General features: G+C 35.6%; 1 protein-coding gene across 1 annotated transcript in view; it reads left to right on the plus strand.

The window, feature by feature from the left end:
• The window catches only part of NXPH1 (neurexophilin 1), a 268,241-nt gene extending 241,716 nt beyond the window's left edge, over positions 1–26,525 (plus strand). The window contains exon 3 of the mRNA XM_016133664.2: positions 24,576–26,525. Coding sequence (XP_015989150.1) covers positions 24,576–25,337 — 762 coding nt within the window. The 3' untranslated portion in view covers positions 25,338–26,525. The remainder of the gene's footprint in view (positions 1–24,575) is intronic.
• Positions 26,526–26,911: the final 386 nt, after the last annotated feature.

Genomic DNA, 26,911 nt, shown 5'->3' on the forward strand with positions numbered 1-26,911 from the left:
AAAATGCTTTTGTCTGTATAAAAATTTGCAAATATCACCGGCAGCAGGATCAACCTAACAGGTTCAACAGTGCATCCTCACAGTCTTGCGTTAGGGTTATGTCAACACTCCCTCTCTCTGCCTTAATTTGGTACTCAAAGATTATGGTGGCAAAAGCTTGATGGGCTATTTTGGATTTGGCAGAAGCATATGCCACATTTGAATGTGCTGCTCTACCATATTTATTGAGTAACTTTAAGCATAGCAAGAAAAATCTTTGTAGCTAGTAAAACAGCAACACAAACTGCTCCTTTGCTTGAGCTTAATGACCAATCCGATTCAATAATATTTGATGTATCTGGAAATGGAGATGCTTGTAGAACTTCTGACAAACCCTTGTAGGAGAATTGCAGTTATGATCTTTGGAGTTTAGAGCAAAGCTATGTCTACTTCTATAGATTTCTTTTTGAAAAACAGTTCCTAGAAGGCTATCAGGCCTTGGTAGAATTGAAATGCCTCACCGTGGGCCTTTAACTGACCATGCAAATTTAACTTCTTTCATGAACTGGGTAGTTAAGTACATACAGCAGCAATTGATCATTAATGGAAAAAAAATGTTTGAGATCAGGCTTAAACAGATTCAAAAGGCATAAGCAGATGTTTCAGACGTTTACTACACATATTCCTTCTGTTTTACCTCTCTCTCAATGTGTAACTAAGGCCTCATGGGGGGAATTTCTTAAGACTAGTTGAGTCCTGGAGAGTGCTCAACTTGGTTGAAGTAAGGTTACGATCTTGGAATGGTTAGAGTGTAAAGATATTTGTGTTCTATGTGAATATTCAATGAAGGGCATCTACCAGAGAACCAGCTCTGAATAATTACGTGGGCGAAATGATTCCTGATCTGATTGTCAGTTTGTTTCTCTCCTCAGGCACTCTCAGTCTTGCTCAGTGGGCCCACGGATAGAGTGTCCATGGTCACAGTAATAGAGGCTATTCCTGGGCTCAACAACATGGATGTATCTTTTATCAAGACTGGCCTGATTACCACCAGTCCTGAGCGATAAACCTGACAACTGCAGAAGCCAACACTGTGTCCTCAACATGGCACTATCACTATCTAGGAAGGGATGAGCCTCACCTGAGAGCAGTTTGATTACATTGGACAGATCTCTTTTACCTACCTAAATATTAGGTAAAAATTAAGATGTTGTAATGACTTATTGGGTCTTTGAGGTTGACAGTTACAATTTAAACTAGAGACCTGTATCTTTGATTTCCATTTCTCTCTAGCCCTTCATATGCACATTAAATTGTGAGAAGCACTGGAAGACATCACCATGGAGTGTCCTTCCTATGAGATTCCTCATAAAATTATTTTATCATAAAATAGTAATAAAATTATTATGACTACACATAATCAAGAAAAAAGCCTGTGCTTCTCCAAGACAAGAGCTTTTTGTAGGTGTTTTTTAATCTTTTGAACACTGTGAATTTTGTGGTTGATCCTGCTTCCCCCTCTGCCTTGGCCACATCTTGTAGCCTGTGTTCCATCTTTTGAGAACTGTATGGCATGTCTTTTTGAAAGTATCTTTCTTTATCCTTTTTGCTAGTTCATTTGTGTGTTAAACACATTTTCCTTTTGCTCAGTACTTTCAATTAAAAAAAAGTTGTTTGTAGTGTATTGGATGCCTCAAATTCTTTGTGGAATGAGGTGACTTATAGGCAATAAAACCAACATAAACAGCCTAAATATTTCCAGAATTTGTATGATTTGAGAATTGCAAGCCTAGACCTTTCCCTCTTTGCCCCTGCCCTTCTGAGCATCATAACTAATGTTCGGTATGATCTTGAGTTACTCTGGGGATAGCAGTTATCAGAGAAGTATTAATTATGCTCAGCATACCCTATTGTACTTACTGAGCTGGAAACATAGACTAATGTGTTTTATAAAGATTTTAAACAAGAGTGGAAAACCCAAAAGATTTCTGGCTAAATCAGAACATTTACTTCAATTAAAACATCCCATTTCATGAGAATACTGGTGAATGTCAGTCCTTTAGTCTTTTACAGACAAATTATTTTTCAACCTTTTTTTTTTTTCCAGATTCAATAATTTTCAAGGAATTTAGAAAATCATTTACATCATACATGAACTGATAAAACAAGTAGCAGGTAAATTCTGAGCTAATGTCAGGCTATATATCTTTACCAGCAGGCAGCCCAATAGTTGAACTTACTGCCTTAGGAGGCCATTGAACCAACTATGGTAGCTGAATAATTTTATGACCAGTAATAAGGCTCGCGCGTTATACATGCTAAGAGAGGGGTAATCAAATCTTATGCTTCAGGGCATAAATTAATCACTGCAGGGGTCAGAAAAGAATCTCCTTTGCCCTATGAACAGAATTGAATAATTAGGCCATGGCTGTACTGATATTTTTAAAGCCTTCTTCTTAAAGGAGAGCATTGGTTTTAAGAATAATTCTGGGTCTTCATGGGGGTGTTCGAGCTCTTGATTAGAAGAGGAGGGGTGCTGCAAGTTGAACAGTTTATTCCAGCAGACAGACAGGTTGGGCAGCTTCCTGATACCACACTGTTCAACCTGATTTTCATTAAAAGCTCAAAGTGCCCGCTGTTAAAATGTCTTCAGGCAGCTGGGGCAAATGGGCCTCCTTGCTTATCTGGAAATCTTGTGGATTTTCATCTTTTAATCAAGACTCCTTGTGAGGAGGGTGGATAGTTTACTAATCTCTAAAGTTCATTTTCTTTCCTCTACAATTCACATTTTACATTTTGAAAAGGCACATGTCCCTAGGATTGGAGAATTAAACCTTGAGTTCTTTTTTAGAAAACGGGCTCAAGGGGAAACTTGTTAATCAACTGGCACTGAAGGCCAAGTGTGATCAACTGCCAAACATATAAATCTTTTCAGGTTTGTCTACATGGTTATTGAATGAAGTACGTCAAACATGGTTTTGCGATAATGCAAGGATACTGTATTCCATAGACAATAAATCTTGTTTCCTACATCCCTTCGCTGCATCTCCATATTCAGTAGTTTTAAATTTAGATAAAGTAAAATAACTTTCAAATCATATCCCAGGAGTGTTTCTAGTAAAAAGAAAACTGAAGAATGAGTCATTTTCAAATAATGACTGCATATGAGTAAACTAGCTACTCAATACTCCTAGATATGAAAATAAGAACTCTACTGACATACCTATTTATTGACCCCAGTAGCCTTCCAGATATTTGTACATTTGGTTTTCTTTGGCTTTTCTCTGACGTTGATCAAATATTATTTTGTGGCTGGTTCGGCCATGGGTTAGACATATTTACCTGTAGTGCAAAATAGCATAATTTTTCATCAAATAATTTACAGTATCCTTCTTATGAGCCTGTCATTGAGGCAGATATGGAAGTTGAAATGAAGGCAGCAACTCTTCCTTTTAGAAGCTCATCTGGCTGGGAGAATAGAATGTACCAACTACATTTGGTTAAGACATATTACAAGCAGTGTCAGAGAGGTCTGTGCATGTTCAAGAAGCAGAAGATCAGTATGGCCTGGCATAATTCTCGATGGGAAGCAAGGCTGCTGCTAGGCCTGAGGGTAGTCATGGTTTGGGGCATATGAGAAAAAGATACTTTGGACAGGAGTGAGAATGAGTAGGTATGTGTACATGTAGGTGTATATGTAGGCATGTGGAGGACGAATGTACATGGTGGGGGTGCAGATTGAGACGGAATAAATAAAGATTCAAATTCAAGAAGGAGCTGAGAATGAACTGTGAAGGACTAATGGAATGTTTTGAGGATTATAGGGAATAGGATTAGGAAAATAGAGAAGTGCTTGATTCTTGAGGGACTTGAATGCCAGGCTAAGTAATAACCTACACAGGTTAGAAAACCATTGACTTTTTTTTTTTTAGTAGACAACCTGCATATTGAAAGCATATTTGGGAAAGAATAATATGGTTACCCTCTGCAAGGCGGACTAATGCAGAGAGGGGATGGGATCAAGGATACTGGTTTGAATGCCATCCAGTTGTGAGGCAATTATGTTTACGTTATCTGCCATTCACTTTCTGGCTTCACAACCAGAAATTCTACTCGATTGTATTGTGTTTGTATGTTTGTTTGTTTTTTTCCCTGAAAGCTCAGAGTTATCCTTTGCTGAAAGAAAAATTAGAGGTAGGGTTTGATTTATCAGATGTTTGCATTGTGATCATAGTAATGGTATTGCCTGTTAGGTACTGGATTCTATGTTTAGATTGACGGTGAATACATTTAATTAGGTGTCCTTAATTCTATGCTGAATTCAGTATGCTCGCTTTCAGGATTCATTCTCTCTCTTTTTTAAGTTAAAATGTTCAACATTTTTACAAGGCTGTTATGGGGGCTAAAAAAAAAATTAATACTTTTTCTCCCACCTAAGTTCTTTTAGCGGGGCTAATAATCAAAGTATCAGAGATAGATTAACAGGAAAAAAAATCAAATTTTAATACATGTACATGGGGAATTCACATAACAATGGAATTTCCAAAGACAGTGATGCAGCTTTGGGTATATATGTTTTGAACAAAGGAGAAAGGGTAGGGATAAGGATCTTAGATTTCGGGAGTGAGAATGGGCGATTTACAGGTAATTGAGAAAGAGAAGAACACACATGGCAGGCAAACTCTTGCCGGGCAACTCAGAAGCAATGGGTCACAGCTGGTATCCAGTTAACAGGCCCTTGCCTGAAGCCCTCCTATTTACCATACTTAATTAAATTAGGCTAAGGTGAACATCCTAAGATTTCCTTCCTGAAGCAGGTTTTCCTGTTTGAAACTCTTGAGCAGGAAAGGAAGGGAGAGTCAAAGTCTCTTTCTGAATCTTGTTCCTTAATAAACAGCTAAAAATCAATATCCCCCAAAAAACAGCTTCAGGATGGCAAAACTTTGGTTCTCTTCTCTGTTTTTCTAAATTAAGAATACATTAAATAGCTCATCTAAATAATAAATCTTTATGTCAGCAACTATCATAATCTCACCAAGTTTTATATTGCCGCATGTTCATTACTCTGCGATAGGAAAGTAAATCAACTGCGCAAACAAACGAACAGTTTAAATTCCTTTGAAAAGTCAGTCAATATTGTAGAGTGCCCACTTAAAGAAGAATTTTTCTCTACATGACTTGGGAAGATACAAAGTATTAGATGATGAGTCTGCCCTTGGTAAGGCTGCAATAGAATGAAGGAAAGAGGAAAAGCACAAATTAAATTTTAAACTAAAACCTAAGAAGACCTCTGAAACAGTAACAGCTCTGAATGAAATAATTACTCTACAGCAGACACTTCATAAACATTATCTCATTTACTTTTTGTATCAGCCCTATGCATATTATTAGCATCCTTAATTTTGCAGATGAAGGACCTGAAGCTTGAAGAGGTTAGCCATCTTGCTCATGGTCACACAATGGCAGAATTAGAATTTGAACTCGTGGCTAACTTTTCAGCCAGGTCTCCTTTCAGACTGATATAATCAGTAACAAAAAGGCAAAAATACCAAATTTATTGTTTAATTCTAAATAAAATGACTTGGAAAGGTTATATAGAGTCATGATTTAAAGGCAACTGGAGTTTTGGAAAAGAAAGTAGCACAGACTAGATAAGTCTTCAGGAGATTTTAGATCATGAAAATGGCAGACTCGTTATCAGAATACAATAGGCTGCAGGTGTGGGGCAGTAAACAGAAATAGTTAATAGTAAACAGGAGATGTCCCCAAATTAGGAGCGTTACTAGAACTTGAATCCTGATTGGAATCCTGGGCACAAATAATGTGACTGACTCATACATATTGAGATGATGGTGAGTGCTGAGTGCTGATGGGAATTCACACGGTGAAGACAACAAAGAGGGAAAGTAGACAGAGAGAAGGATCGGCATCTCTGGGTTTTCAAAAAGCACTTAAATTATTCCTTAAAACTTTCTTAAAGTAGTAAAGCAATATGAGCATCAGGTAAACTTTAGCTTCCTCTTTTTTGTACCACATACCCCAAATATCGGGAAGCCGTGTTATGTCATGTCCCCTTCAAGGTGACTCTGAATATAAGTTTAATCTATAATTCCATGTGTAAAAATATAACAGAAGGAATTTAGCTAACATAATGACCTCTAGGATTAGGATTAATGAATCAAGGAAAAAAAAAACACCAACGTTTCATAATTTCACACAAAGGCCAATTTAATAAAATATTCACTTAGAAGATTTGTAATTAAATTTATAATTAAATAGAGTAGATTTCAATCCAATTTATTGTATTAGCAATGATTCAAAGGACCTCTACCTATGCATTATAGAAAGATAAACATTAAATATTAAGGAATTTTTAAAAGTATGAAATGTATGTTTTTGTGCTTTTCATTGCCTTTTAGCCATTCTGAATTCCTTGGCTTTTGGAGTTAAATAGGTATTATTAAGATGTATTTGTGTTTCTAGGCTGATGAATGGTGAAAGATAACTGATGAAAAAAACAGAGTGGATGTTCAGCTAGTATGCATCAGTGTTAAAATATTCAAATACTTTTGCACTGGTTGGTCAGTAGCTCCTGCCCTGAGCCATTGGTGGATCCCCCCGATCCTAACCCACTCCTGCTTCTGTGCTGGGCACTCTGAGCACTCTAGGCTCTGGCCCTTCCCCCAGGGATAATTTTTCCACCCCCCTAAGGCCCAGCATCTAAAAAGTTGACCACTTGCACAATAGGATGGCTCCAGGACACTGCCTTGCTTCCAGCACCCATCATCATGTTACACGGTTGTTAATCATTTAACATGCCTAAGTAACTGGTTGAATGCCATTGGAAATATAACTGTTTCTCCCTCTACTTTTTCTCCCTTCGTAGGTTTCCAAAAGAACATGAAAGCATGATTGGGGGGATGAAGCATCCTTTATTGTGATTCAAAGATGCCTCCAGGCATGCTAGTTTCCTATCTTCTTGCCCTATTTTGTGCTACCACTTGTGAATATGATCAAATAATTGCAAACATTTTGATTTTAACAATATTTATGCCTAGTTTTAAATGACTTTGAGAGTATTGAGTTCTACATTTTTCTAATAAATATTAAACCATAAAAATTTTTAAAATGGGTCATGTGTGTATGCATAGATGTATGTATGTATGCACGAAAACCATATCGATATGTGTATGTATACCCACACATATACAATTCATTTTGGCTCAATGGTTAAGGGTTTAAAAAGTCATAACTATTAATATATTTCTGGCACGATATTTCTTTAGGTGCTTATAACATTCCTTATGATGTTGCACAGTTCTTTATCTGCATTTCTTCTTGAAGTACATTTTCCCTCTCTCAAAACAGTATTTATGCAGTCATACTTAATGTGGAAAAGGGATCTTTCTTTGCACATATTATATGTAAAGCAGGCTTGAACTCAGCTTTTGATTAAAATGTACTTGTGTGGCCTTCTAGCTCAGCTTTAATTGCATTTAAAATTCCTTTCTGCACCTGTACTGAAGATTGCAAACCAATATTAATAAAGTAGGCTTAGGGCAGTGTAGTACCTGAGCAATAGGTTCTTGACAAAAGTTATTTACCTAACTAGAGTTTCATTTCAAAGTTAACATGTCTCTGTGCTACTTGAATAAAGCACTCATCTGAAAACTCTGTTAGACATTTTAACCCAATTTAATTTATTCCCGGAAAGTTTAATCCCCTGCTGAAGAGTAGTTGCAAATTTTCCAGAGTCACAATCCACTGAAGTGAAAAATGTTTAATGACATCATAGGTACTGAGCTTCAAGAGTTTAGTTAAAAATCTTTTTCAAAATGTAAAACAGGGGGCAAGAGTTAATAGGATATTTTATATAGTTATATTTCAATCCCATTCCAAATCTTCCTAAAGTCACTTATATCTCTACCATTAAAGCTGTATGAAATGAGTTACTTAAACATCTCCAGGGAGTAGGAGAAAAAAACACTTAAATTTTAAATCATAAAAGCAAATCTCTCCTGAGCTTTGACATTTAAGTAGCTCATTCAATCGTTCTACATTTTATAAAACTCATTTTGTAATCACATCAACCAAACAAAGCAAATATTAGGTGCCGATCATCCACAATGTTCTTCCCAACTGTATGAGGAAACAGCCACAGCATACGACACAGAATGCTGTGGCACCAAGGTAACACCAATCCAGACTTGGTTCTATTTGGTCAATTGTGCAGCAGAAGTCTATTTATTGGTTACTGAAGTGTTTTTGGTCTGACTGCCAGAGAGTTAAGATAAAAACAGGGGAGGAACAAAAATAAAATTTGAATTGACTTTGTTTTTGGCACAGTAGAAAGCATTTTGGTCCTCTTTACAGTCTCTTAAAAATCTAATTATTCATTTGGCAGATATACCTCTATAGCGCAACTAGATAGTTGTTTTAAGATATGCAAAGCACAAGCTTTAGATTTAATAGGAGATAATGACTGCTTTATAGCCTGTCAGGTCATGGCCTATTTGGCCTAGTTACAGAGATATTGCTTCATGCTTCAGCGCTTGAGAGCTGATGATGGCTCCAGGCCAGCAAAGGTGTCATTGACATAATAGAAAGTAAGGGTTTCTCTGGAACTCTAATGGGATTCTCTGTAAAGAATAGATCAAAAATGTCATGGCTTGGATAGTACAACTCTGATGAGGACATTGGATGGTATTTTTCTCTCTTGTATCATTGAAAATAAAGAAAAAAGAAAACAAATACAAAAATCTATGGTTTGAATAAGGTCTCTTTGTAAAGTAATAAATTCATACTCTAAAACTAGGATTATTAGTGAAAATCATATGTTTGGCGAATTACAACTTCAAATAGTTAGCAGTTTTCTAGTTGCCAGATTGGCTTGGAAAGTCACCATTTAGGCAGTTCCCACAGATGGGAGCATCTGCCTTTGGAGCTGGCAAGTGATACTGTGATCTGGCTCCAGAGCCCCATGCTCTTACCACAATGCCAAGATTCTTAAAAAGTGCAGTTTTTTCTACATGATTTTAAATTATGAAGTTAAATTTTTTCATACAAAGTTAACTACATGGATATATACAGACATCTCTATGAGTAAAAATAAACCCAGTTAAAGTAAGTATTATTGACATCTATCATTCATTGAGAAGGAACATTTACATACATTGTCTCTAATTCTCAACATAATGTTCGGGCTAGGGTATTACTGTTTCTAATTTATAATGAGAAAGTTGAGGTTTAAGAGATGATGGCTTTGAAATTAATTGTCATTTGGTCATGAAACACCTGCTGGATATATAATTGAGTGTCTGTATACCCGAGCACCTGGCACGTAATGAACAGTGTGATATGCTAGTTAGCTTTTTTCTGGCAATGATGATTCAAGTTACATTTAAACTTGAAGTACTACATCCAGGGTTGAAGCATGAGGATACTTCTATTTGGTCAAGGTCAATTGGCTCATGCCCATTAAGAAACTGAATCACTATGAATACTCTCATTAAATAGCAATAGATGTACAGCACATTTCTTTTGGTAATAGCAGAACAATCCTGGGATTTGGAGTCAGAATCTGAATGTTACTTCCAAAATGTGTGAGTCTAAGGAAATCTCTTTGCCTAAGGAAATCTCTTTGCCAGTGGGCCTTAGTTTTCTCCTATCTATCATTGGGTGATTAGTATCTATGTCCCAGGAAGGTCGTTGGAGACCAACCTATTAATATATAATGAAAGTAATACATCTTAATATATAATGAAAGTAATAAACACTATGGAAGTATTATTTTAAAATTACTTCTGATTAAAATTAAGGAATATCAGCCTCATATCGATGTTTAGTGAATCTAGGAATTCCTTTTTTTTTTTTTTTTTTTAAAAAAGAGCTTCTTTTAAACAAAATGTGAAATGAAAGGGGCCACACAATAACAAAATTTAATGATTTTATTATCATAAATAGTAAAACAATTACATATAATGCAAATTAATTACCCGTAAAATCATATTAAATAGTTTAAATGACTTACAAGGCTATGGTTTAGCACATTACAATAATTTTCTCTCTGCAGCTACTCAAAGCATTGCTTTCTTTACTCTCAAAACAAGGAACGCTCTTTCCCCACTATCATCTTTGTCAATCAAAAGCTCAAGAACTTTACTATAAAATGATATACAAGGCATCTCAGACAAATCTAAACTGAGGAACATTTTACAAATTAACTAGCCTATAATCTTTACATTTTACAAAAATATAAAGAACAAGAAATAGAAGGAAAGGTTGCTGAAGGATCACGATGACCCATTTCAATGGATGACCTTGGATTAGATCCTGAATGAGACAAAATTAGTAAGTATAAAGGGCATTATTGGGACAATAGATGGCTGTTGGTACTGACTAGAGATTATAGTATGTATCAAGGGTTAGTTTTCTGATTTTGATAGCTATATTATGGTTATATAAGAAAATGTAATTTTTCTTAGGAACACTCCAGAACCTCTTTAAGAGTAAATAGGCAAGATGTCTCCAACTTATTCTTAAAAAAAAAAAAAAAATCTGTATACATATATACATACATACATAAGAAAGAGAACAATAAAGCAATGTGGCAAAATGGCATTAATTGATGAATCTGGGTAAAGAGTACCTGTAAGTTCCTTATAATTTTCTCTAAGTTGGGAATTATATTAAAATTTTAAAATTACAAACTGTATAGACATAAATATTATTTTCTGTGCAGATTCCAATTAAGATGGCTATTCCTTGAAATCTATCTAAAGAACCAAGATTTAAGAAAAGATCATGTCACTTGTAAATACATTTTTTGACTAACTAATCTCCACTAAAACAAATCTCATCCCTTCCTTTAACATTACGTCAAACTATGAAATAAATATTTTGACTAGAACCAAATCAATGATACCCTTGGAATATGCCGTTTAATACTGTACGCATTCCAACCCCCCACTGACCATCCTGATATGATACTCAGCATATATTGCAGCTCACTTTACCCTGGCTTTGCTTTAGCACTCTCTGTTGAGAGTCACTGGCTTTCATGGCTCATCGCAGGAGGGCTGCTGCAAAATACTAGGACTGTTATGCATCAGAGAGTAAAAAGTACTAACGTTAAGTTATCTAGAGTGAGCAGACATACAGATGGATTTAAAGTGAGTAAAAAGATTTCCTTGAAGTAATTTTTGAAAAGTTAAAAAAAATCATAGTTACTTAACAAATGCTTGCTGACGAATTTGTGGGAGAATCTGACAGACTTCTGCTCCAATTTTTTTTTAAAAATAAGTTTTATGAAAATAGGAGTCTTTTGGAAACAAATATAAAACACTTTCTCTTTTAGAGACTAAAGAATAATTCTCTCTGTGTTCAGTGGGCTTAACTGAATACCTGTGACAATGGTTCCCTCATTTTGATTCTCTCATCCCTCAGAGTAGTCACTGTTTAGATCCAAGTCTTGGAAGGTCTGAATACAGGTTTACTTATACACGGTCAAACCAGAGAACTCCAACATGTAACTGTGATACACTAAATCAGTGCCTCTGTTTTAGGGTTGGCAGACGATGCCAAATTTCCATATCTCTTCCTGACACAAAATTTAAAGACTCTTTAGCAAAGATAAGTCAGTCACTTATATCGAAGTTGACACTCTGATTTCCAGAGCTTCAGTAAACTCTGACATAAAGTACCCGCTGTCAATAAAAGGTAACTTTAGAGCACAAAGAGAGTGAACTGCAAGCTAGGAATACTTCCCTGCTGCTTTAACTGCCCCTAAGCATCTTGGAAACTTTAGCTGAATTATTTCAGCTCTATGGGACTCGGCTTCCTAAGTTATAAAATAATTTTCAAGGCCCCTTTTAGTTTCAGATGTTCTATGATTCTAATTTTAAATAGTCATGGATTTTCTCTGTACAGCCACAAAACAGAAATGTCACAGTGAACTTGTATTTATTTATACTCTATTACTCTAGAGTAATGCAAAAATGCCTTTAAGACTCATATTCTTCATCACATTTAAATTTGTACTGTTAATGAACACTTGTACAGCTCAATTCTGAGCCTTTGCAAACACATCCATAAAACTGGTTGTATTACTCACATTTATAAAACCGCACCATATTTTCTAAGCAAACTAGTGTTTATGCAAAGAAATAGCCTAACACAAGCCTAATTGTCTGTTTCAAAGCAATTATTACTCATCAATACAAGTGGCCATTTGAATAGTGTAAAGAAAATGCCCCCAGAAAGTCTGGCAGTTTCTTGTTGAGGAAACCTCTGTATTTAGAATATCATAAGTGTTTAATTTAATTCTTAGGATCAAATTTCTGGAAATTCAAGAAAGAAAAACAAGAGGATGGCACTAATTTTTTTGCCACTCAAGAGACCAAGCTCACTGTTTCCTTAAGCTTTTTCGATGTTTGTTAAACCTGCAAAATGAAATTATGTTCGTCTAGGTATTTTTGTTCTTACCCACTTTTTGATTTTATTTAAATAAAAATATATTTATTTGGAGATTTTTGTTGTAACATTCCTGACTGGTTATAATGGTCAGTAGCAGCCACTCACTTGTATTTTCCTAGAAAAACATCACCTTTTCTTTTGCATTACCCTGTGTGTTTATTACACAAAGCCTCCATGAAGGCTTACAGTATAAACGCATTTACCAATGCAAGAAAATGAGCTGTTTATCTGTGGATGGGGCAAGCTCATCTGCAAAAGGATATTATATGTGGGTAGGCCCTTCATTCAAACATACACTTACTCATTCAACTGATATTTGTAGAGCACCTACTTGGAACCTAGCATTTTATAAAGTATAGTAAAAAAAAAAAAAAAAAGATGGTAACCAAAGCATTAGATGGCTCTCCCATAGAAAGGACAGTTTCAAGGAAAGAATATAGATAGATGAATGATGAGTAAACATGTAGATTGAGATAGAGATAATAGTATTACATGTATGAACAAACAGGGTGCTCTGAGAGGAACAACAATTTCTGTGGAAATTAAGTTTAAGCTGGACTAGTAGGAAATTAAGTTTAAGCTGGACTAGTAAGCTGGACTAGTAGGCATTAGATGAGTGGGAATAGAAAGGATTCCAAGATGGAGAAGCAGCCCGTGCAAATTTCCTGAAGTAGGAAAAAAGAAAACACTTAGAAGAGTCTGCCATGACCAGAACTTGGAAGCCAAGGGAAGAGTAGCCAAGATGAGGCTGGAGATGGAGAAATATGTTGCATTGATCTAGACTATTTTCTAAATACATAAATATAAATACCTTGTTCCTGGTCACCTGCTCTGTCAGGAATCAAAGGCTCATGGCAGCTCCTTTAGTTGGCGATGACTTCTGCAGAGGTTCCTTGAGTAGCCGCAGGTTCTTCCCAGTTCCTGTGGCCCAGAGAAGAGATGACTCTCAGGGGCTGCATCAGTCAGCAGTTACCACAAGGGTTGCTGGTCCATCTTTTTTCAGAGAAGTCTGGGACCCTTAGTGACAGAGTGCTGTAAAGACAGCTATCAGATGTCCTAGCTGTGCCCTCTAGTGGCAGCTGGAATATCACCCAACTCTTTTGAAAAGGGTAATTAAACTACCTCTCAAGAGTTTGCAAATAAATGAGTGTAGACCAACCAAGGGAGGAAATTCTACCCTAACAACCTGTTCTTCCCTTACTTCTCCTATGACAGCTTCTATCCACAGTGTTCACAGCAGTACAAACTACTAATACTGTGATAAGTCATTTTAAAGTACATTAAAGCCTGAGGGGAGTTCAGAGCTCTGACTGACTACACACACATTTTCATCCAGCCTCTCTCGTATGACTTCTCTTACAGCATCTTCAGTCATTTGGGGGCTGTTTGCTTCATTTCCTTCATGACCCATCTCCTTCTATACTATAATATTTGGGTGAACATTCTTCCTTGATATAGTGAAACTCTTTACTTAATTCCCCTGGTAACGCAAAGAGAAAAGTCTTTTTCTTTTTGAACTCCAGGCATATCAGTCAGTTTTATATCTGATGAACTTAAAGCCACAGCACCTAAATCCAGAAGCCATCTTTTTGCTTATTTATGAGAATTCTCTGCCTGAACATCTTTTTTTTTTTTTTTTTTTTTTTTCCCCTTGACTCCTGGCTCTTTGGTATGAGATTCCACATGCCATGCTTAAAGAAACTAGGAATAGGAAAGAGGGACTAGTGGACAGCAGAAGCATTTGGTTCCAAAGATAGCAGTAACTGGGTAAGGGATCTGTGGAAAACAGAGTGTATTTACCCAGTACTAGATGTCTTGCAAGGGAGAAATAGTTCAAAAAAATAGGTGCTAATCTTCTTATGGGAAAGGCATTAGAAAAGAACAGGTTGGTTTATGAGCTTTCAAGTGAATTGTTTCCTCATGGACATAGTGGCCTTTGAATTTCCCTCAGCACTAAGTTGTATCTTCTTTGAGCTATGCTTCAGAGCCATGTGGGACAAGATGTTCTTTTATCACATCTTGCTCTGGCCAATGCATGATCCAAAAATATTTATTTACTCAAAGTCATTTCTCAAACTTCAGCATCACCAGCCTTTGATTCATTCACTGTGCTAGATTTTGTTTCTTGTCAGAATATTGGATATGTTCCATTTCAGAAAAATGGAAATTCTCAGTCCACAAGACTTTTACAGGCATGTGAAGGAATTGTGTTGCCAGAATTTTTGACCCCTTTCATATTTCTGGGTTGACTGTCTGGCTTGTTGTTTATTTGGCACCTGGGAAGCACTGAGAAGTCTCCATACATGATAGCCTGATAAGAAAAAGATTCTAGAAGAATTTTTGCATGAATTCAGGATCTACATGGCACAGGGTTGATATTCCCCTGCAATCAGTCCTTATTACTTCATTTATATAATGACTTCTTCCTTTATTGAAAGCTTTCTAGATCAACCTCTGGGTAATAGGAGGGTGTTCAGTATATTGTCTCAAAAAATTTCAAAATTGTTATTTCCTCAGGAATTTGAGTTTCTGTTGGATAAAGTGTACTATTATTACTACTCAGTATGTTCTCATACCATTGCTGTGTAGGAGAACATACATTCATATAGGTTGCTGAAAACAGTGTTGGAAGATGAGTCAACCCTTCCTCATTTGGGCTATTCTAGAAAGGTACGTGCTTTGTTTGACTTGAAGAAGCTGTAAACTTGCTTTAACACCTCTATAACAAGCGTCATTATGGACAATCACTCTTATTGATCTCTAATTCAGACAGGAAGACCCTTGATCTAACCCAGCTATTGCTATACATACAGTATTTCTCTTTTCCTTAAAGACATCTGGATTACTGACAAAAATTCAGATCTCTTTATGGATAATTAAAAAATGATGCTGAGGTGGCTTTGTTTCAGCTAAAAAATAGTCTTTCAACATGTTATTTTGACTGTTTTGTTTATTGTAACCACATGCCTGGGACCCTCCTATGAGATATTCTTTATACACTTTAAATAGAAGGAATACAAAATGCTAACAAAAGAAGTGACACATTTAATGCCAACCTGGGTAATCTGAAATTATGTTTTGAGAGATTGAATTAAGTGAGGCTATGTGGAATAGTAATTCTTAATTTTCGTCAATATTAATGTGTCCATATGTCAAAACTTTTGTGTCTACCTATATGTTTACAAAGTGAGCATGATGAAGGGGACGATATTTTTATAGGCTGAAAAGTTTTATTTTTTGGTAGTTGAAACAATAGTTCATGGGTCTTCACAAGGCACATACTTTTCTCCCTGTGGTTAAAAAAACAAAAAACATTTTCAAGATAATTTTCTTAAGAGTACCTTTGGGAAAAGAAATCAAAGGGGAAGCTAATTATTACAGTTATTCAAACCTGTGAGGGCCTCAGTTACCCATGACTCAGAACCAGTCTCCAATACAATAACATGGGGAAGAGTTGATACCCTCTATGTTAGAAGTGAGCTCTCCTTCATGGGATCATGAGAACTCAAGGGGTAAACACCTAAAATTCTTAACCACTAGAGGATTCTTTAAACTGTTAGAAACATACCATGTTTATAGTTCTTGAGGATAACATGGAATGTCCAGGCTGGTCAGAATGTCTTCTCTTAAATATGTTATGTTAAAGGTAAATTATTGCCCACACTTGCCAATACTCAATCTTAACATAATCATCTATGATCTCCTACCACCACCTACTGCTAAAGATGTCCACAGAATTGTTACAATCATACTAATTTCCATTTCAGTTTGGACCATTTGAGTAGATGGAATGTTACCAGTCAGAAGATAGGAATAGAATGGCAGTGTGCATTCTGAAAGCCTTGTTTTCCTTTTGTTTCATGGTTTCATAACCTAGCTAAGCACCATAACTTTCATGTGTCATATTCATACTATTGCCGTATTTTTACATGTGCTGTATATAAAATATTTTATCTTCATGAAAACTCAATGAACAGGGCATTATCTCTACTTTTTAACTAGAAAATATGTGGCTCCAAGTGGTTATTAATGATACAGCAGCAGATTTTGGATTTAGCTCTGCGATTTCTAATGGCATAGCCCATTTTCTAAGTTTCTATGCGGTACAGCCTTCCAGGACCTATTGGGCAAAGGTACATGCATGGAGTTTCTTTTGTGCTTTTCTATTGTTAATGTAGCACTTCTGCTTCTGAAGCACTGCTTTGTAGCAGACGGAAATGATGTAGTTTTGATGTATTAAACCACTAATCTATGTCCTCTAGTTTATCATATATAATACAGGCACTCCAGGTATTGTCAATGAAGCGCAGCCTTTAAAACTTGTAAGAGAGAAATTTCTGAGAACCACACATCCCTCAAAAATCTTAATTGTGAATAATCAATAAATCTTCACTACTGAAATAGTTTTCATAAGAATAAAAACCATAAAGACAATTTGTTGAGTCCTTATTCTATGCTAGGTACTCTCTCCCCCATGTTACAAAATGGCATAATATAAATATAATATCCCTCAAAGAGTTTCTAGTCCTCTTGGGGGAACTTTATGAAAAAGAGCTTAACATATGTAGATATATCTGCATGATTTTTTCTACTTCATTAAGAAAGAGGCTAGAGATATCATGGGCATTTGTAGTCCACCTTGTGAGATTTCACAATGCCTGAGATAAAGAAAATCCTAAAATTTTTGGAAAGAGAAAAATAAAACAGAACAAAATGTATTGATGATTTGCTGTATAAATGTAAAGGATGTAAAGGATGATTAGATATTGTACCCAGTGTAAGCTTTTGGCCAATAAAGACATTTTTAGGCATGAACAACTAATATAGTTTATCCCCTAAGAACTCTTCCTAAAAGAATCACACGAATCTACATATCCCCCAAAATGAAGGTCTAACTCAAGAGAGAATGGATTTATATATCTGAAACAACAATGAAAACAGAAAAAAAAACTATGGAATCAAAGCTAAAAATTAGCTTTAATTAGATAACCTGGCTGTGAAACAATGTAACGGTTAAGAATCTTTAATAAAAGGTACACCAAAAGTAGAAGTATGATACATTTATATTACAGAATTCTACATTGCCATTTAGTAAAGATGATAAGCCTGGAGGTACTAAGATATTTCATTTGGGAAAATATAAAATGCAATTTATAAAATATGGCACTATATATGTAAAGTGTTCATATAAGAGAAAGTACTGAAAATATTTGGGAACAATATACAGCAAAAGTTTTGACAGGTTTTACCTCTGGGAGGAGGGGTGGGTGTGCCAGGGAGCAGGGTTGATGATGAAGACGGGCTTTTACTTTTTACTTCATAAATCCTATAATGTTTTGATAAGTGTGTATTAATGTAGACCTGTCTGATTAAAATGAATTTTAGAAATAAAGGGCATACTCTGTGGAGTAACTAAAAAGTAGCCTCTTCACTTCCAGCAGTGATGTTTAACAAGCTTTTTTTTGAGCTTCCATATCTACATCTGTAAACTGAAGATAACAGTATTGACCTTGAAGTGTGTGAGCATGGTTGCGTGTGTGTATGGTTTAAATGGAAATTAAAGCCATATATAAAATGCTAATTACAATATCTGGAAGATAGTGTGCCCTTAACCAGTAGCAGTTAATAGTATGCAACATATATTCAACACAGCGAATCATAAAACTGCCAAGATGATGTTGTAATCATAGAGCAAGGCCGTTTTGTTGATTAGTTATTCACTGATGAGAGATATTACTTAAGCATCAGGTTGTTTAAATTTTTTGTTTGGCTTCAAGTATTCATACAGTTGATGAAATAAATATATGATTTTCAAAGCAATTTGAGATTATTTATATTGAACAGTAATAGTTCAACAGTAGAGTGTGCAGGTTGGTAGAAACTGGAAGGCATCTTATTGCTCTTTCATAAAAAGAGGTACACAAACATCTAGAGATACCTCTTGTTGGAGATAGTATATATAAAAGAATGCAATTTTTATATAAAATCTCATAAGGCCAGGAGCATACTTGTGGTGTCAATGAGGTTGAGGAGTGGTTTATTTTCTGAAATGGGTCTTTCAACAATATTTTAAAAGTTAACATATGGATATTATGATTGTAAACCTATAATAAAAAGATATTAGAGAAACCAATGTGAAAGTGTGGCCCTACGACATATAAAGGAATCAGATCAAAGTGTGACAACTCTTTATGCGTTTACACTCCCATCGTCCAATGGTGGTCTTTTCTCCCTAGTCCTATACACCGTTCCTACCTCCGACCTGCTCCCTTCTTGTTAGACCCAAGCTCTGTCTTTATGGTTGAAGGAAATGGCCTTTCTCTTTACTCCTATTTATCAATGTCCTCAAAATAATACACTTTAAAATGCATATACCTCACATTGTTAAGAATCTTTATTATCTTTAGTGTTTCTAAAACAGTAAGATCAACAACACATAATTTGTGGAAATAGTATCATTGAATCTGTGAGGCAGCTCCTTTCAATTGGGCATTGGCCAATTTTGACATGGAAAATTATGTTTAGTTAAGGAAGGACAGCCTATTTGGTTTTTTCATTGTTATATTGTAGCAAAAAATATATTAATTGTATACAAAGGTTCACAATGCTCTGCCTTTTTGGAATTGGGTTAATTAGAAGTTGTCGAGTTTTTCTTTCGTACTCATTTTTATGTCAGAGCCCTCACCATTTGTTATCACTCAGGTGTACTGACATCAAAGGATCTTTAGGTAGCTTTTAAAAATAAACTCTTCAATTGTGTTTATAAAATCAACCGAAGAGGGTGTTCTGGGCATAAGGATTTCTTTCTCAATGATGTGATTTATTCAGTGGGGCTCAAAATCCATTTCAATTTTAAGTGCATATTTATGTGTTTCGAAAATGAAAGTTCTTAAGATAAAAAGCAATATGATAGAATGAGAAAGCCAATGATTCCTGATTGCATCTGAGAGTAGAAGAATTAAGGTGGTTGCTCTTCTTTCTCGTCTTGTATTAACTCGTCCCAACTATCCAAAGTAGCTTTAATAAGGTGGATTTTTAAAGTCAAAGGGCTTCTTTTTAAGTGCTTTTACTATTACACTTTTACTTGCAATTTAAATCTTGCTCATGTCTACCTTTTCTCCTTCCTTCTTTCATTGGTTTCTACAACATTATTTTCCTTGAATTATCCTCTTTTTTCTCTATCCACCTGGCTCCTCTTCTGCCTGTCCTCAAAGTGTCAATATTTCTTAGATATTGTCACCAGCCTTCTTCTCTAACACGATGCTCTATCTGCACAGTACCATCTACTCATACTACAAAACCAACATCACCAGCCCCTCTTTTCTCCAGACCTTCGGACCCATCTTATGAACATTCTTTTAAATAGCATCACCAGAATGACTAGCAGACACTTCAGCCTTCAATGTTCCTATGAGATTTAATTTATTTTCCAGCTAAATTGTTACTTCTGTATTCTTTACAGATGCAGGCATTAACTTTTTCACGTTCCTGCTTAGCTAATAAATCATCAAACTGAGTCCTACCTCTGAAATATCTCTTATATTCATTTTTTTCTTTCTCTTTTTCTCAGTCACTGCTTTGGTTCAGGCTCACTTATTTTCTCAAATATAGTATAGCAATTAGCTATTTAACTATTCTTCTTCAGGTTCTTTCCCTACCAGTCTGCCCTTCGAAGACCAATCAATGATTCTTCTAAAACCAGGATGACCTACTTAAAAATAAAACAGAACAAAATTTAGTGATTCCTCATTACCTATAACACTAAGTTTAAATGCTTTAGCAGAATCTTTACAATTTTAACTTAGTCTACCTTACTAAAGTTCTATTGACTTCTTGCAAGTTCTGTTTCCCCTTTCTAACAATGCTCCCTAAGTCTCAGAAATAAGGAGCTATTTTCCATTCTTACATTTGATGTGTCCTACTCAGCTCTGTGCTTTTGCACAGTGTGTTCCCTATGCTTAAAATAACTCGCGTAGCCTCATCTCTATCTGTTGAATCCCTAAACCGTTTTTATCTCCCAGATGTGAGGATCATCTCTTCTGCTGCATCCTCTCGACCTCTTAACTCTGTCTCCTAGAATGTTGTCATAATGTTGGTCACATCACACTGTTATTTACTTAATTGATTCTTCCATTTACTGTGAACTCATGGAGGGAAATGACTATGACTCATTTATCTTTGTATTCCTATTATTTAACTCAACATAAGCAGAGTCTCACTACATAGTTATTGAACTAATAAAACAACATAAATTGGGATTGTTTATACTGAATGAGTATGGCAACTTTCCTAAGGACCTTTCCTGGTTTTTCATGATTGTTATTCTCTTATAGACATTGCCTTGCTTACTCCTCTCCTAACTTAAGTAAGAGGGAAGTAAAGAGAGAATAAGAATATTCAAGACGGTGTTGACAATTATAGTCGAAACATGTTTTGATTCTGTACCCAAAATGAGATGTTCCAGAGTAGTTTCTTGACTGTCAGCACTACTGGAAGCCTTTCACGTCACCCCATTGCATTTGGTAGTTAAACAGTTTAATAGTTAAACTTATGCACATCCTTTGTTAACTTGTTTTAGTATCTACTCAATCTGTCATTTTCTTGTGGTTGTCACAGCAGCACTTTCAATAGTATATGTTTTCTTTTTTAATTGTTTGCTTTAGGTTTTAGTTATGCAAAAGAAAGATTTTCTTAGAAAAGTATTCTTGCTTTCAAATCCTATTATAGGTAATTTATTTACATAAAATATTACCCAGTGGAATTCAGAGGATGATAGTAGTTAGTAATACTAATGCTGAACACTAATCATGGTCCAGGTACTGTCTGTCATAGTGCTTCAAATGGAGTATACTATTTAGTTCTCACGACAGTTCTGGGAAGGAGTGAGTATTATTCTCCTACTCTTTAAAAGAGAAAAATAGAAGTATAAACAACTTAAACAATTTACCCACATCATACAGCTGTTAAAGATCACAATCTGGATATAGGATTCAGGCAGGCTGAGTCCAGAGCTCATACTCATAATCACTACAGCTGTGGAGAGCATAATTTAGAACTAAATTTCTATTCTACCTGAAAATCAGAGGTTTTGTCTGCCTGTCATAGTCTTAGCATCCTTTTAAGTACATTGGTTCTTCTTTCTTGAAATCATATCTCCCATTTCCACATTTTTTTTTTCTTGTATTCCCCATATGCCACTGGTAAATTGCACTCTAATTCCCTTTTGGCTCCTTCTTTGGGACAATTTCATTACTGCTTCATGAGCCAGTGCACTATGGATGCGACTCATTACAGCCCCTTTCCTTGATCTACTGTGTTGATGCTGAGACGCAAGTATAAAGCTGATACCAGATGCATGCTTGCATTTATTCTTCATGTCACTCAAAGAATGGGAAACTCTCTATGTGATTCCAAAAGTAAAAGTGAGAGAATAGGATACGCATTTAATTTTAAAATTTCTTTTATTCTAGTGCATAAACATAGAGGCTGTGTTAAGGACATTGCTTATATAATTTGGCAAGTGCAGATTTGGATGTTTGACCAATGAATTAGATTTCACTGAAACAAAACAAAACAAAAAATACAGATATGAAAAATAAACTCTCAAACCAAAAGATCTTTACTATTATTCACAACCTTTGTTTTAAATTTTATATTATAGCTACTCTGTTTTATATATATATATAAATATATAATGTATATATTTTAATGTAATATATGTGTGTGTGTGTGTATATATATATGTATATATATGTGTATATATATATATATAAATGCACTTCCTTTGGTAAATTTGTATAAAAATTTAGTTGTTTCTATTAGTTTTGTGATTATAATGATATAATGTTAACTATGGAACTATGAAGGATTATGCTTTTGATATTAGAGTAAAAATTGTCCTATAGAGACTGACTTTATTATTAGGCAGAGAGAATAGGTAGAAAGCTTCATATTTTTATTCTTAAAAAAAAAGTATACATTTCTATGTATCACCACTTTCTCCGAAGAATATTTTGCTCTCAATTTCATCCCTTTAAGATATAATATTTAGTTCTTATTAAAAAACAAAATGAATTTAGATAAAGTAACCATTTTGTTATAATTAATCGCATACTGCTTGAGTTTGATCCATTTCTGAAATGATGTTTTGGCATGAAGAGAATCTATAAACAGATAACCCTTTGGGTACAGGGGAAAAGAGGAGAGTTTGATTCAAAGGTTGACCAGAAGGGAAGGGGAACTATCTGGAACCAAAGGAAAGTTGACAGCAAAGACAGCCTTCTCTCAATTCCTACTATTTGTCCCAAGGTCAATAATGGACCACCTGATAGCTGTCTTTGATTCTTCACAGGTGATTTGTTTAAAAATTCAGAGTGACTGTGCTTCTCTTAGATGTGGCCCGCATCCTCATCATAATCTGCCCATTATTTCTGGGCCTCATCTCATCCCTAGGACCTGTTTCTCCATTGGTTATATTTGTCTTTCCTTAATTAAACTCCCTGCACCCCTTTTCCATGAAGGTATTGCTACTGCCTTGGGCATCACAGTAGGTGCATCTGGACCCAGGAGAGCAGCCCGAAATAGTTGGAAAGAGCTTTTGTTTTTAGCCTGCTCAACATCTCAGTATTGGTTTTTCATGGTGCAGTGATGGGACATAATACCATGATAAACTTCATTTTCTCTCACGTGCAATGAATTTCTATGGGGCTAAATTTGCAGGGGTCATTAAGCTCAGTGTTACTGGCAAGAGACAAATTTCAGCTGGCATTTATTCCCAGGTGAACTTTATCACTCGCATTGCCACAGTTTGAATTGGAGAGAAGAGACTATTCGCTATATAGTAGCTGATAGCCAAGAGCTCATTGACCCTAAGGCATTTTTGAAAAGGCAGGATTACAAGATCTAAGCGACTTTGTTTTACCTTAGATTACCAAGGCCCCCTGCATTTATGTTCCTTGCAGAACCCATCCCATGTAGGTTCTGAGTACCTGGCTGTGTAATCAAGAGCAAAGCGACTCCCAGACCAGGTCTTCATGTGTGACATTTGTTGCCTTTTTGTTCTAACTGTTTTCATATATAAGCTTGGGATTCATAATAATAGCTAAATTTAATTGAGCCACTGACATGTGCCAACCGTAGTTCTAAAGGTTGTACATGTCTTAGGTCACTCAATGCTTGCAACAACCTGATGAGGTAGCCACTATTATTACTGTCAGTTTACAGATACAGGAAACTGAGACAGAGAGAGGTTAAAGGCCTTGGGCAAGGGCATGCAGCTTTGAAGTGGCAGAGCTAAGCATAGATCCCAGAGAGACTGGCCCTAAAGGTCATGCTCTTTACAAAGAGGTAAGACTGGGGTCCCAAGAGAACAATTTATGAATGACTCTTATAGTCCAACCTGAAATGACCTCTCTGTCATTGACCACCTGTTTTTTGCTTCTCTAGAATGAAAATTATCTGTAAAATATTGTGTATTAGATGTTTTCATTTATGTCCCCTTTCCTAGATGATATTTTAAACCCCTTAAAATAAAAAACTACATCTTATGCAAATTGTTTCTTACTTATAATAAGTGATAATAAACATGTTATTTTTTGTCTTAACTAGTTAAAATGTACAAGAGACTCTTTGAAAATCTAAACTATCTAACATGATTGTGGCATGGACTCTCGAAAGTCTATAGAAAGTCAGTAGATACATTTCAGAAAATCATACAGTTTTAAAACTTATGGTAATTTTGAGGTAGAAAAATAATATAATGAATTATAAAATTTTATTTTTAAAGTATTTGAATTTTGATGATAAGAAATAATTTCATTTATGTTTGAATTTAATTTCATTTATTCATATTAGGTTGCCTTTCCCTTGTCAAAGTCATTATTTTTACATAGACTCATTTTTTTTTTTAAATCCACCTATACCTCCTCCTCCCATCAACATGCAAAAATAGATATGGTAAGTGGTATTTTGTTATATATTAATAAATATTGGCCAGATGCTGAGGGTGCTTTAAGAAAACGTGTCATCATTTAATTCTGAGCCTCTTTGAAAGGGCTTGAATCTGAGTGTTGGGTGTTCTCAAGTACAGAGATATAAATGCCATTTTTCTGTTCCATTTTTAGGTCACATGTGCCAATTTAACAAATGGTGGAAAGTCAGAACTTCTAAAATCAGGAAGCAGCAAATCCACATTAAAGCACATATGGACAGAAAGCAGCAAAGACTTGTCTATCAGCCGACTCCTGTCACAGACTTTCCGTGGCAAAGAAAATGATACAGATTTAGACCTGCGATATGACACCCCAGAACCTTATTCTGAGCAAGATCTCTGGGACTGGCTGAGGAACTCCACAGACCTTCAAGAGCCTCGGCCCAGGGCCAAGCGAAGGCCCATTGTTAAGACGGGCAAGTTTAAGAAAATGTTTGGATGGGGTGATTTTCATTCCAACATCAAAACAGTGAAGCTAAACCTGTTGATAACTGGGAAAATTGTAGATCATGGCAATGGGACATTTAGTGTTTATTTCAGGCATAATTCCACTGGTCAAGGGAATGTATCTGTCAGCTTGGTGCCCCCTACGAAAATAGTGGAATTCGACTTGGCACAACAAACCGTGATTGATGCCAAAGATTCCAAGTCCTTTAACTGTCGTATTGAATATGAAAAGGTTGACAAGGCTACCAAGAACACACTCTGCAACTACGACCCTTCAAAAACCTGTTACCAGGAGCAGACCCAAAGTCATGTGTCCTGGCTCTGCTCCAAGCCCTTTAAGGTGATCTGTATTTACATTTCCTTTTATAGTACAGATTATAAACTAGTACAGAAAGTGTGCCCCGACTACAACTACCACAGTGACACACCTTACTTTCCCTCCGGATGAGGATGAACATGGGGGTGAGACTGAAGCCTGAGGAATTAAAGTTCATATGACAGGGCTGTTACCTCAAAGAAGAAGGTCACATCTGTTACCTGGATTGTGTCTACACTGCTGCTCTCGTCAACTGGCTGCAAATATGCTAGTGGAAAACAATTTGATGTAATTTCTGCCCAGTCAGCTTCATCTCTCAGTATAGTTGTAAATCACCACAGATTTTAAAGCCACACTTGAAGACATGATCTCACACATAGATGTACACAAACACACTCATACACATTTCAGCTTGCATCTGTTATGATTCCTGTTGAGAGGGCTTTCGTTGTCTGATTCATAATGGTTCAGGATAAACTATCATCAAACAAAAAGATTAACTGGACAGTGAATGGTTTCTCACACTTGCTGTTGTAGAAATCTCTTTTAAAGTCTTAAGTCCATGCTAATCAATAGTCCCCACTCATGCATTCCTATTGCTTGGAGTAGCTGTACTGGTAAATACTACAGTAGGAGTATATGCTTGTTAAAATGGAAAAACTATGTCTTTAGAACTCAGTATTCTTTATTTTATGAACACAACAAAGTGTAGTAACTTTTTTTCCAGCATACAGTAGGCACACTCAAGGTGATACAAGATGGCTCTTTTTTCTATTGTGGGAGGCTGTTCTCAGTAAAGATGAGCAAACATTTGGAATTTATACGTGGGCAGACATTGGATTACAGCTGTCATCACCAACCATTGGACTTTGCAAAATTGAGACCAGCTAATGCTGCTTAAAACAAGTTCTGATCATTATATAAGAAGGAAAATGCCTGACAGACACCATGTAAGTTATAAGTGTCTGTCTTATCTTTACTACACATATTGTAACAAATTCAATATCCTAGTCTTCATTTGTATGAATGATTTGTATTGTACATAGTTTAACCAAGTGTTATTTGAGCTGCTTATTAATATTAACTTGTACTTGTCTCTGCTTGTTATTGGTCAAAAAAGAAAAAAGGATATGAGGAATCCATTTTATCAATGTAGCTGTGAATTCCATTAAAAAAAAAAACAAAATGTACAAAGCATTTATTCAGCTCAAGTATTGTTGGAGGATATACATATACAACATTACAGTGTGTCTGTATTTAGATATTTTATTTCTGGACACAATGAAATGTACATAAAAATAAAATGCTTAAAGTTGAGTTTCAATATGTACTTGTGTAAGACGGTGATTTAAATGGTTCTGACAAGAAGAATGTGCTGGAATACAGTCATGGTTTTACATCTCATGTCTCTAAGTCTGTACAGAACTATCTAAATTGCTATTAGTTTCCCAGTGAAAAAAATTAGGATTTTCACTCTCAAACTTGGGAAATAATAGTGGCATACAACATTGCACACATTTTTGATTTATTGTCATACTAGTTATCATGAATACCAAAATCGACGAACATAAGGAGATAATTGAGGTTTTCTAAATTAACTATTGCTAGTTGTTTGATTTTTTTCTTGTATAGTATCTTCATTTAGCGGAAGATTAAGAGAAAGGTAATTTTTTTCTTTACAAGAACATTGAGGTGTCTGAAGACTG

The sequence above is a fragment of the Rousettus aegyptiacus genome, unplaced genomic scaffold (genome assembly GCF_014176215.1).
Source record: "Rousettus aegyptiacus isolate mRouAeg1 unplaced genomic scaffold, mRouAeg1.p scaffold_m13_p_13, whole genome shotgun sequence".
NCBI classification, from domain to species: Eukaryota; Metazoa; Chordata; class Mammalia; order Chiroptera; family Pteropodidae; genus Rousettus; species Rousettus aegyptiacus.